The following is a 13,562-nucleotide window of genomic DNA, read 5'->3' as shown; positions in this document are numbered from 1 at the left end:
GAGGTGTGTGAGCATCCATGCACAGTGATAAGGAGGATGGAAATAGAGGTGTTGGGAGAAAAAGAAAAAAAATACAAAAACCCAAAAGGCCAACAAACCAAGACTGCAAATATCAACCCTCCCTTAGAGCTATAGGCCATTGCTCCTGCCAGAAGCAGCTGGACTGTGGGTTCTAGGAACAAGGACTGTCTTTCCTGTGATGGATTCACACAACGCCTGTGCATGCTATGATAACACAGAGTACAAATGACATGTAGCAACTGTTTATAGTGAAGTTTGGGAAAGCAGGCTGAGGGACAGAAGAGGCAGTATGGAGGAGGTGGTAGTATGTTATCTTGGGGATCCCCAGACAGCCCTTGGGTGCATTCCCCAAGCACAGTTCAACAGGCGCTGCATGGCTCACCGCAGACTCAGGCTGACAGAGAAACTGGGAAGCACAAAAAAAAGCTGTTCAGTGCCTTTTTTTTTTTTTTTTTTAATTTATTCTTGTCCTTAGTGAATAGTTTCAGAACAAACAGCACAGTCAAAACCTATTTCTTTTGCAAGAGCTCCTTTACATTCCATTCCTCCTGCCCATCCGGATGCCCACTCATGAAGGGAGTTGGTGCAAACAAAGCACGGTGCCAGGGTGTCAGCAAACCTGAGAGCAACCTGCTCTGCCTGCACCACATACGGAGAAGCTGCTGTCACTGCATCTGTCTCCCTGAGTTGACGAGGCAGAGCGTGGCACGGCACACTTCCCAGAGCATCTCTTGTAGCTGCCGGGGGGCATCAGCTAGGGCAGCCTGACGTCTGAGAGCCCAAAATGAGTTGGAGAGGGGTGTGCTGCCTGCAGCGGTCCCTGGGAACAGTGTCTCAGCATATCACAGGCACACCAGAGACGACACGGCAAAGCCTCGCCGGTTTGCAGATGTTAGAAGAACTCTGACCGAGAGGAAAAACAGAATACAATATGCTCTTTGAGCCCAATTCTTCTGAAATGACTTCACAGGCCCAGAGCAGGATTTCTGGCATTTTATCTTCCTTAAATAGACAGTGGGATGTAGCTTGGCCCCAAATTCATACTTAATTAAAAAAAGCAAAGAGATAAACCTTTGAGAAGACAGGCCCAGAGTGCTTAAAGGCAGTAATGCTAACTCCTGTGGCTCAGCAACGGTTAGTCACAGTGAGGAGGAATCTGGGCCAGGAAGAATAGAAATGTTTTCTGGTGGGTTTACACATAAATGTAAATGCAAACGGCACTGCTCCTCCGGTGGTATGCCAAACACCTGTATGACACAGTGCTACTTCTGGAGGGAAGAGAATGAGTTGGGCTAGGAAGAGGCAGTGAAGCTACGAGTATTTGCTCATAGGAAGCCCAAACCCAAATGGCTGGAGAGTGCCATTGCTCATCATCTAAGAAACATACAGATATTTCTTTCAAAACTGCACAGCATCATCCAGTACAGCTGCCCAGCTGCGCCAAGGCTCATTTTGAAAGCTCAAAGCACTACTAAAAGCCTTATACCATGGGATGGCACACAGTCACCACCATGGTCAAGGCCAACGAGAACCAGTACGCTGCTTTATGCTGGTGAAATCAAGTACTGTATTAGGCATGGTCAAGTTTCCATAGAGTGGTAAATGAGACAAATGAGCCTGCCATAGACTGCCTGCTAATTGCATGATAAAGCGCTAATTACTATTCATGGAGGGAAGCATTTGTTTTTCCCTCTGAAAGGGGCAGACCTGGGTCTGTACATCAGGACACCTGGGTTCTCTTCCCAGCACTTGACTTTGGTGTCTCCTTTTGGGCTGCATAAAGGCAAATTGCCGTTATTACTTCAAATGGCAGGACTGGAGAGGAAGAAAACTATATGAAACATTATAGCACGGAAATTCTTGAAGTCAAGATCAATGAAATTTGCAATCATGAGCAGCTCTTGCATTTTGCAATAGCTCATAAATCAGCATTGTAAAACTACTTACCTGTTCCACCCGAATGAGTTATTGAAAATAAATACAACAATTTTATTTTTTTTTCTTCCTAGATTACTCAAAAGCAATGTACAGGCCTTGTCTTCTTGGCTGGAGAAGATGCAACTGATATTGTTCTTTAGTGTAAGAGCTGTAGCTGAAGATTTTGTCTCAGAGCTGGCTAATTCACCTGACTTCTGGAACACTGTCACACCAAACAGCTAGTCCTAAGGCTCCCCACACATGTCCTGCCTTGGGGTGCTGTGTGCTCTGAGCTGAACCCTGAACACAGGACATCACCATGCTGGTAACCAGCAGCTACGCCACAGACCACAGGTACAACTGCACAGCTTGAGATGGCAGGCTGTGCTCGCCACCCTGATGGCAAAGATTCCTCCTGGCTGCCAGGACAAAGCCAGGCTCCCAGGGCTCAGGAAGCGAAGCCACGACCTGTCACCCACAGCAGAAACACCATGGGCTGGAGTGAGACCTACGTCACGCATAAAACACCGAGGGAAAAGTATCATGACTTCACACTGAACCTCACTGGCATAAAGCAGCTCCCATTATGGAAAAAAAAAAATAATATATATATACACACACACACATTGATATATCCTGACTGCAATAACAATATTTGAGGGGGCACCGCAGAAAGAAGATGCAAGAACCCAGTTCTTATTGTAAGAAACAGCACTAACTTCTACAGTGCTGTGCCCATTCGCACCAACTCACACTTGTTTTCACTGGCTAAGCCTAGAGTTTCTTCTCTCTTGAAATGTTTCCTGCACAAAACAGCCATTGGAATTAAGAGCATTAAGTCCTGATTAAGTCGAGCGGGATCAGCATTCATGCTCTGACTTCAGAGGTCCAGTAACAAATGGAAACCAGCGAAGAGATGGGGGAGCTATATGCAGCTCCATGGTCCCTTCCACGCTGCAGCAAATGGAGCACTACACACATAACAGAGGGATACAATAAATTGCTCTAAAAATCCACCATCCCACAAATGCATCTTCCTAGAAATGCCCCTGCGAAACACTTTTGAAAGAAGCCATCTTTTTCTCATTACCGATGAGCTGTACTGCAGATGCCTCGGCTGACCCCTCTTACTGCTGGGTGCTCTGTAATCACACAGCAGGGCAGTCTGTGACCCATAATACCTACCTGTGACAGATAATGCAGGAAAAAAAAAGCAAAAAATGGTCCTGTTTCCACAGCCCTGCTAGGAAAAAGGGACAAGGATTATGCAGGCTGGAGGGAGGCTGCATGGTAGAAGGAAACACCCACCTCCAGCATTGGAAGAGAAAGCGCAAGACAGAAAGGTCAGGGTGAGGATGCTCATCTTGATTTTATGTGCCTTGAGATAAAGAAAAGAGTGGGTTGCTGTGCTACAGCTTCTCCTTGATGCACACTGGGAACTGAGTGAACTGGCGAAGTTAACTCCAAGTGCTTGGACTGTACATTGCAAGCCGTGCGCATAGGGGTTTCTACTACTGATACAAGGGACAGAAACCTCTCCTGTTACAGAAATAGTCAGATCTGTCCCCTTTCTGAATCTGAATCTACAACACCCTTAAACACCAGGTACCCCAAAACAGACTCCTTCTCAGAAGCCAAACAAAGTTGAAGAAAGCGGCTTCTCCAGATGTAAAGTAGAAAATGAAGGGAGAGAGAAAATAAAAAAATAATGATGTTGCTCAGCTACATAAAGGTGAAACCAGACGTTTCTGGAAAACTTTTCCAGCCTTTCACTTATTGCACTGACTTACCCCCTTGGGAACAGAGCTCTGAATACACACACCTGAAATGCTCCAGAGATGCATCTGCAGCACCCGTTACAAGCACCCACACAGTCAAAACAGAAGTGAAATTGGTGCAATTATTTTGGATTTTTCAAGAAAAGGCAAACAGCTTAACCCACAGATCAAAAAAAAAAAAAAAAAAAAACAAACCAAAAAGCCACAGTAAGGCCACATCAAGAAATGCTGACCTATTTTGTCCACAGTTTGGTATTTCTAGGCAGTCATTTTAAAGTACCTCCATTTAAAAATAAAATAAAATAAAATTTTCGACCACCAAAACTCACCAGCTCCACACCACCTTCACCTCTTCCCTCCCCTGGGGCTACAAACAAAGGCTTCCCCTAGTTAAAATTTCTGTGAAGAAATAATAGCCATCCTTATGAGAGGCCATCTATCATGCCAGCACAAATTACCCAGCCATTTGCCAAATTGATGCGCCCGTCTTAATCGTCTCTAATTTTGGGAAGGGGCCTGCCTTGCATGCAGACTAGGACCGTGCAGCAGCGGCAGGACACGAAGCCATCAATGGGGCCGGTTGGATGACACGGCAGAGCCCTCTTCCCCACACCATTTCAGCAGCAGCATCCGATGGGGCTGCACTCTCTCAACAGCTTCCTACTTTCTTCAGCCGCCCCTGCCGCATTATCTTAAAGCAAAGCTGATATGAGTCAGCCTCCACCCGGGGAGCGCAGCCAGGCCAGTGGTTAGTTCAATGCAAGAATCAGCACCAATGAGGCAAAAAAAAAAAAAAAGGCTGGTCACGCAAAGTGATTAACTGAGGATTAATCATTACTACCTCAAAAAAAAAATAATTTTCCCCACCCTCATTCAGGCTCACAGCAGTTGATGAGAAGGAAGCAGAGGAAGTTGGGCTGAATGGAGGAGCTACGCTGTGAGCATAGGAGGTACCAGCTGTGGCCAGCAGCCATGTGTGGGTGAGCTTCCCATTTACACCGGTGCCAGGAGCACCCACTCTTCCACAGCATCTGCGTTTTTCCTTTCACACGCGCATCCAGCACAAGACCACCCCATGCTCCCTTGGCTCTGTACTTTGCTGAGCAGCGGAGCAATTAGGCAGCGTGGCAGGGCAGCGTTTCCCAAGTTGTCTGTATCCCATTTGACCATACAACATGGAACAAAACAAATGAGAACATCTTCCCTGGACTTGGAGAAGAGGTACAGACCCAAACACACTGAAATTGGTGGGAACGACAGAGACCAGCCAGCTCTCACCATTTGCTCCAGCTACCTCCACAGCAGCGACAGCAGTCAGAGAATGCCTAAAAACTGGTTGTAGTTCAACGCTGCCTTGAAGGGTCAGCCTGGAAGCTGCACGAACTCCGCTGGAATTTATAATCTGACTTTCAGTCATCAAAAGGGCCTGTCATAACCTCATTGCCTTCCTCCCACAGCTTCTCCAACAGAGTAAGTGGAAATGGCCCTGGGACAAACCTCCCCATGACCGACTCCAATCCACAGCACACAGCCCAGCCCCATCCACACGGTTCTGATGCGATGGCACCAGTGACGCGGTTTTATGCTTCTCTCAAGTTTCACCATATTCATCCTGTGTTGCCACTGAGCTGTGATGCCCCCATGGAAGTGCTGCACATGAGGATGGAGTCTCTCTCTCTCTCTCTCTCCCCCCTCTCCCCACACAACCACTTTTATCATTTAAATAGATAGGACAAGCAAGAAAGGAAGGCGGAAAAGGGCTTTCTGTTGCAGAACAACTCATCATTTCCAAAAGCACTTATACATTGTGGTTGTTTAACTTTAGATCCTGAAAGTCTAGTTTAAACAGGTGTGATGGTCTGCCTCTCTGCCAAATTCACAAAAAACAAGCTGACTGCATAAACTTCTGTTGACTTCAGATGAAGCAGCCAAGGCACAACATCCAAATAACGATTCTGTAAGGGACCCCATAGCTCCCGAGTCAGAGTTTCCTTACCTAATCAAGCACAGCCTGTAACCCCAGGAAGGGGTAACTGTTGTTTGTCTTTTAAAACTCCTCCACAGTGAGCTCCATGCCTTCACTCTCTACCTGGGCATAAAGCTGTGTTTCCTGCATGTGGCAAAGAGTATTTTGGTTACCTCCAGCAACTGGGCCAAAAAAAAAAAAGTATTCGGTTTTCTCTAGCAAGCTTGACATGTTTTCCTGGAGGCTCTTTTTAAAATTGAGATCAAAATGATAAAGGTAGGGGTATGAGGTGTTTCAAAGCCTGAAGGAGAAAAGGAGCAAATAGCTACTTTCCATCCCACTTCATTGAGGAAATTGCCATGTGAAGCAAAGCAGAGCAACACAGGAGGAGAGACAGAGAGAGGAAATGGAACGGCCCGTTGCAAAATCATCTGTAAAAGAGGCAGCATGAAAAGGATATTTACCCAATTAGCACCACCAAAGAGCTGTGGTCAAGCTGGCAGGGGCTCTTCTGTGTGCCTGGGACATCAGACTCCCATGGGCTTGCTTAGTTAAACCCATACAGCCTATTTAGTGCAAGTAGCCAGAATCTCTGTTGCCTGCTTTAAAATACTGTCAATGATTCTGCACTGCCTTCCAGACCTCCACAGGGATGTCTGCATAAAAATCCCCACTGCAGCAGTTGTCCTGGGATGAGGATGGGAACTGAAAAAATGCAGCAGGCAGTAAAATGCACCAAAAGGTGCAATAAAATGTATGAGACTGAGCACACAACTCTGTGGCTGCAGCAGGGGAACATGATGGATAAGGAGGGTAGGAGCCAGGTCCCCAGTGTCCCCCCGATGCCCTATTTGATGCACACAGAGGAGCAAAAGCAACGGTCCAATATCCCATCAGCAACACACCCAAAACGGGCTGCTTTCATCTACACGTTTCTGCACTTCAATGCAGATGGGTCACATCACATTGACGCCTGCACAAAACTCACCCCTCACAACCTATTTCCTCAGCTGACAAGCAGCAGACGTGAGGTCTCATCTCAGCGGTCACAACTCTGGCTGGTGCAGAGGGGGGCTGGCAGCTGTGGTTACACGCCTGCACCCAGGCCAGCTCTGCTCTGCAGGTTTTATCTCCATCCACTTCACGGCTATGCACCTTTCAACACCCTCAGTGTTGAATAACTTCACAAGCCCCCAGGCGCCATAAACTTCTACAACCACAGTAACTCACAGATGGGTATGGATAGTTATAAAATCATGTCCTAAATTAGGACAGCAAGAAGCTGAGATTGGAAGAGTAGGAGGAAGTCAGGAAATCCCAGGAGAAGATGATGGGGGAGGGATTTAGTCTCTTTAGAAAACAATAATGCAGTTTAATCTATTTTTCTTTTGACTTTACACACTAAAATAAGCTTCTCAGCTCCTGGGCCTGTCTCAAATCATAAGGAAAATAAGGCCACTGGAACCCATCAGTAGAATAAGAGCTATATAGTAATAATCCTGAGGAGCTGCACAGGGCTTTCCATCTTCAAAGTGTTTTACAGACAGTAATTTATTAATCTGCAAATTTCCCCTGGCCATAAGTAACTACTCTGCCTCTCTGCTAAGCGTGAGAGAGACACACAGTGCAGACCAGCACTCAGAAGAGATGGTGCAGGTGGCAGCTCTGACCTCTGAAGCCTGACCTCAGTTTCTGGCTTGCTGCGGTCAGAACTTCACTGCTCCAGCCACCACCTGAATCCAGAAGCACTGGTGACATCTGCCACTTTGAAGCTGACTTCAGAGGGGACAAAACTAGTGCCTGAGAGCCTCTGGTATGGGATAGTGTAAGAGACATTCTCGCAATTCAGCAAATAACAGCAAAGGCCAAAATAAAACTCCCAAGGTAGAGGCTTCTGGCTGCCTTACAGCCACTGCCTGCCATGCTGGGGTGTCACTCTGGGCAGAAGCTGGCCCCAGTCCTGTGCTCATCCTACTACGCAGCCTGTCTGATAGCCCCCAAGGGAGATGTCAGAGCAGTTTCCTACGCAAACATGTTGTTTCCTCCCACCAAAGGGCTATTTATGCACAGCAGTTACCTGTTCATGCTAGGCGGGTCTTTTAGATAATCAGCATGAGACTGCTCCTTCTCTCCTGGCAGCAATATACTTCTGCTTTTCTAATCCCCCAAGACAATATTCCTAACCACGATCCTCTCCCCAGCCCTTGCCCTGCAAAAGCTGGGAGCTCTCGGAGAACGAAAGAGTAGCCTGGTTAGCAGAGAGAGAAAAATGGAACAAAGAGCACAATAACAACTACATCTTTAAATAAGTCGGTATCTAACATAGGCCAGCTTTGTTTGGAAACAAGAAGATAACGTTATTCCATATTCATACTGGTTGTTATGTTCTTTGTCTGACTGGTTTTTCATCTCTTTTAAGCCAGTGTATATTTATATGACTTCAGTAGGGCCAAAAGAAAAATCACTGTAAGACAAAAACTGGGTTCATCGGCTTTTGCTGTCCTTCTCTGGATATCAGAGCACCTGAGTTCATTAAGCATCCTACAACACAAGCACAGAGATCTAAGGATGGCTTGCTGAGGTGAGGAAAGCAGAAGACCCCAAGTACCATCGCAAACAACATCCCAAAGGTCACAAGTAAAGAATTCAAACCCAGGCACTGCAGGTCATGTATATTCTGAAGTCCAGAAGAGATTTGCCCACACATGCGGCATGAACGAATAGCAAACTCAAGCACAAATTCAGTCTCAGACTCCCAAGTCTTTTACTCTACACTACTCAGATCACATTTTTTTCCTCTTCTAGCTTGCGGCTCCCTTTCAGCAAATGATTTTGTTTCAGCACCAGCCTCCCTACACAGCAGAGCCCAAAGAACACATGTTTAGAGCCACACTGCTGTTGGCAAAATTTGGGGGGGAAGTAAGAAAGACATAGGGTGAAGTACAGTGCTGAAACTTTCTGACACGCTGCCAGGGAGACTGTCAGCCACACTGGCTGAACTGGATGGAAAGGCCATCTGCATTACAGCCGGAGCGGTGCTGGTGTTTTATAGCTGAAATTTAATAAATGTTGGCTCCTCATCCCCTCTAAGCTCAGAGAGCTTGGGACTCCGCAGAGCCGGGCAGTGCCCAGTCAGTGTTATTGACCACACTGCTCCCTTGGGAAGGGCTGCAGAATCAGGCAGGAAAAGCGGTAGCAAACCACAACAGGATTCCTGCCCCTGCCTCCAGCTTTCCCCAGCCCCCTGCCAGCCTGGGCTGGAGGAAGCGCTGGTCCCAACAATACAGCATTACATGGCTATTACAGCAAAGCACAGAAAAAGATCTAGCTGAAATGACAAATCCCTACCAAGTTACACGTCTTAAATATTCCAGGAACCAGGTTCCTCAGTGAGAGCTACCCATCTGCATGGCCTCGCTTGATGTTAGGAGACCACTGGGGCAGCTGCAGACTGTGCACAGCCCTTCTGCATCCATGCTGGATAACCTCTGCTCTGCTCCCCCCACCTACGCTCCCCGCTCCAGGAAAAAAAAGCAAGCCCAAATGCTGTAACATTATCAGAGTATGTCCGGTCTCCCACACTGCTCTGTATTTACGACTTTTCAAGGGTGAGATGAGCTCCGGTTGCCTTTTGGTGCCAGTCCCAGGAAACCCCGCAGTGTAACAGAGGGCTGAACAGACGGCTGCCCCTCCATCCAAGTACAAACAGCCATCCAAGCCCGTCATAAGTCACAAACGACATTTTGACAGCCCAAAGTGGTTTATGATGTCCATGGAACAAAAAGGGAGCTCTGAACTGAAGAGTGGGTCTGTCAGCCACGGATCTGCAGAAAATTAAATGCATACACTACAGTGGATTTGCAGAAGAAATATATTTTAACTGATTATGCATCCCATACGTCACCCTTTGACACTTATATTCTGGCAGCACTCTACAAGGGCTCTAACCATCCTGTACAGAAAACCTCTGCTAAAGGAGGAATATTTAAAAAGCACTAAATACCTCACAGAAATGCATGGAGGGTTCTGCCAGGTCAATTGGCAGGAGCCAGTGTGACCCAAAAGCCAGGGTGCTCATTTCACGGCTCCCAGCTGGCAGCCTCAGCTTTTAGAGTTGCTTTAACGTTTCCTGGGCAATCCTGATTCAATTGCACCTCCCTCCCATTTCTGAAAAAGCCCAAGATGACTGCACGTGGGGTGTTGTAACGCTGCCTCAGCAGGAGGAGGATATTGCGTTGGTGGAGAGCAGAACAGCACGTCCAGAAGTGCACGCAAAGCAGGGATTTTCCCAGCGAGCAGCAGGAACCCATGCTGCTGGGTCCCTCCTTCCCCAGGCACTCCTACTACCTTGGGCTTAGAATATGTGGCTCAGGTCTCCTTGGCTTTCTCCTTTGCTGTTTCGCCATTGCTCACCAGTTCCACCAGGCCTCCGTTAACCAGGATGGGACATCTCCTAGTGAAGGCTACACCCTACTGTGTATGCCTGCAGCCCTCGGGCAACCCAAGGAGAAAAGCTTCCCAAGCCTTCAGCCTCTGCAATGAGCCCTGCACTGAGATGAACCTTGCTGGTGTGCGTGTTGTGAATCTGGCCCCGAAAACTCAGCATGGTCCAAGAGACAACGATACAAGAGATGCTCATCTGTGCAGGGTATTATAACTGCTTTTTTGCCAGCACTACAAAGGAGCAAGGGCTCATGGAGAGACTCGCTCAATCCCCTGCACAGCCCTTATTTCTGAACATTTCCCCCTATAAAGCCAGTGCCTGTTCTTTCCTCCCTCCCCCTTTCCACTCGCCTCCTGAAAATCATGCTGTCTCCTTCCACCCCCAAATAGGAAGTCCAGAGCCGAGACACACACAATCTGCCTCTTCACAAGAGCTGGGCTGAATGCGTGCCAGAGGAGCTGCGAGCATGACAACATATTTCCTGTCAGGAAAGTGACTCAGTGAGACGGGTACGAGAGCTCCTCTTACTCAAGAAGTTCCCCTCTCCCCTTGCATTGCTGAGGCATGAGTCAGAATCCGAGAGCCAGAATTTCAACCCCCTCCGGATCCAACCAGGAATAGCAGAGTTCAGGTTCAAGCCCAGGTCCCATTTGCAACTCAGTGACAAGCCAGTCCCACGTGCCGAGCCCTGGTTTCGCCCCTGGCAGAAGGGGGATAACAATACTGACCAAGTGGGCAGCTTGAATTCACAAAGCACGTTCAGGTTGAGATGCTGCTTATTGCTATTTGCCTCTGCACTGGTTTACACCATGCTCATAGCCTCTATATATGAACATTATACAATACCCACACAGAACTAACGTCGTGTTCATGCATTTCACTGAAGTATTTTATTCCCGACCATTTCATCCAGGAATACTGTAAATGCTTAAAAAAAAAAAAAATCACTGCAGCCAGTTTTCTCTATGCAGCTTCAGATCAGCTCTTCCCATGAAAAGCGGGCAGACCCATCGCGTGCCACGTCCTTACCAGAGCCACTGCCGAGGGTGACCACGCACAGCCAGAGCGTAACCAGCAGGGCACCCACCATCTTCATCCTGCTGAGACAAAGCAGATGCAGAGTTTCTGGTTATTTTACAATATTTCATCACTGCAGGCAATTTTTTTAACTCTGAGTATATGCGTTTATTCCTCTGCCCACCCAATGATTCTGGTATGTTCTTTTTTATTTCATTAAGATTCCTTAAGAAAAGCATCTGTATGGCAGCATTGTCCTGCCTGCAGGCAGCTGCATGAGCTCTCCAAGCCTGGGAGGTGACGGCTCAGAAGATGGCAGCCGAGCTCATTGACTTAAGTCATTGGAATAGTCTATGTCCATGAGCACAAGGAGTAAGGTAGATGCTTGTAGGCTAGAAATCCCAAGCTTTGACTCCCAAACCACTAAAAGGTCCTTTGCCAAGATGTCATTCTGCCAGTGCACATGCTTGTTTCTAAGAATGAGTGCAGAAGGCACTGGCGATGGTAAGAGGTGGCTGAAGCACATTTGCACTGAACACGTATCAGAGTTTGGCATGACAACCACGCCGGTGCAGTCCAAATTTGCAAGGTCTGCTGGCTGGTGACCTGCGAAGAGGCCGGCTGCCAGTCTGGACTGCTTCACCCCATTCCTGCAGGCAGGTCAAGGCAGGACGAGGCTCCAGCCTTTTCCAGTCAAACACTCCTTGGAACAGCCACCTCACAGGAGTAAACAAGTGCCAGGTCTGTACACTTTTTGGAAATTATCTGAACAAAGGTTTATACTTTCAAAGCAGCACTGATAGGCAGAAAACAATCCCAGACTTCTCTATTCCTGCTGCAGAGCACAATTTCCTGTAATTTGAGATAAATGTACACTGCCAGAGTTTCACTTGCTGCCTGTCCCAGTATCTGGCATTCAGCTCTCAGAACTGCTCCCGCACTAGAATTAAATTTCCCTGTGTTTCTAGGTTTTCCAGGATGCAACTTATAAGCTGGTAGTCATGAAAGCTGACATTTACTAGATGCTCTCATTAATGGGCCGAAGGTTGCATTTGATATTCCTGGGTGCTGTCAGATCACAGAGGGAGAAGAGATGGTTAAAAGGCTGAACTTCATCAAAGCATCTCAGCTCTGCCGGGCAGACGCGGTAATGAGCATGGTGATACTGTCAGGAGCACGCTCATGAGATGACAGGGAAACCTGCTCTATCAGGGTGGGCTAAAAGGGTGGGGAGAGAAGCCACAGAGCTCCCTTAAACATGTCCCTCATAAACCTGTCCATAATATACACAGACAGCAGAAGGGCTTTGAGCATAAGCAGAGAGCACCTAAGATTGCAGAGATTAACAAGAATGGGATGTGTGAACTGTACTACTTGAAATCCAGCAGCGGATATTGAATCCTTCCTTTTCAATGCCTGCATCTGAAAAGCCTTTGTACAATGCTTTCCCTCTGCTGGGCTCATCTCAGAAAGACAAAGGAAATCCAGAGCAAGCCTGCTCTTCCCCGCATGGTCCATGTGAAGGACTGCAGACTGCCTCGGAAGCCATAAGGCCTTCAGAAGCAGAAGGGAAGATGGGAAGGTGGTGAGCTTTCTTCCCTGGGGTCCTGCTGAGAGGGCTGGTTGTATGCTACCTCCTTCATCCAAACTAAAATGCCAGCTGCTAATCAAATCCTCCTCTACCACCGGCTACAACCAGCTCCCAATGTCACTTGACTCCATAGGGAGGAAACAAAACTAAGTACTCCTCCCTTCTTGAAATGCTGAAGAAAGATAAAACATCTTTATGCCATCAGGTTGGACAGACAGAACCAACATGCTGCACTTCTGGGGGGAATTTAGGAACTTTTGGAAATTCAGATGCTGGAAGACAGGGAGTGTAAACAGTGAGGGGGATCATTCCCACAATAAAGGTCCCCTCATGGTTCACTCACATTTGTCATTAGATAAATGCACAAGTGTGTCCTGACTCACCCTTATTTTCCAGTGATTCTCTCCTGCATTTTGCACAAATCAGCCTGAATTCAGCCCTGAAGCAAGCAGGAACAACTACTGACTTTGGATGAGTTTCCCTCGTTTAGAGCAAGGCCGTTTATGTGGCCCGAGGCCAAAATAAACTACTACGTTTCACTCAGTGATACATGAACCCTGCAGCGAGCTAATATTTACATCCATTAACTATGCTCATAGGAACATGCTTCTTTCAACTATCTCAAAGAGCCACCAGGTCACCGTTCGCACAAGCAAGGTATCTAAGATTTCCATGTTCTGCCTGCTAGTAGGAAAAATCAGATTTTATAGCTGGCTAGAGCAAGAAAGAAGCGTCCCTGCACAGTGTGATTTACTTCTGGTTCATTCCAGGCTCTCTAGAGATCTTATCAGTGGAGACAGACGGACACAGAGCCTGTCAGATTACAGC

At 47.4% G+C, this 13,562-nt stretch overlaps 1 protein-coding gene across 1 annotated transcript in view; it reads right to left on the bottom strand.

Annotated features, from left to right (window-relative positions):
* IL1RAP (interleukin 1 receptor accessory protein) overlaps positions 1–11,222 on the bottom strand; it is a 31,173-nt gene extending 19,951 nt beyond the window's left edge. Inside the window, exon 1 of the mRNA XM_074153738.1 lies at positions 11,156–11,222. Within this exon, the coding sequence (XP_074009839.1) occupies positions 11,156–11,222 (67 nt within the window). The remainder of the gene's footprint in view (positions 1–11,155) is intronic.
* Positions 11,223–13,562: the final 2,340 nt, after the last annotated feature.

The sequence above is a fragment of the Numenius arquata genome, chromosome 9 (assembly GCF_964106895.1).
Source record: "Numenius arquata chromosome 9, bNumArq3.hap1.1, whole genome shotgun sequence".
Classification (NCBI taxonomy): Eukaryota; Metazoa; Chordata; class Aves; order Charadriiformes; family Scolopacidae; genus Numenius; species Numenius arquata.
The sequence above is the reverse complement of the archived record's forward strand: the minus strand, read 5'-3'. Positions and strand labels throughout refer to the sequence as shown.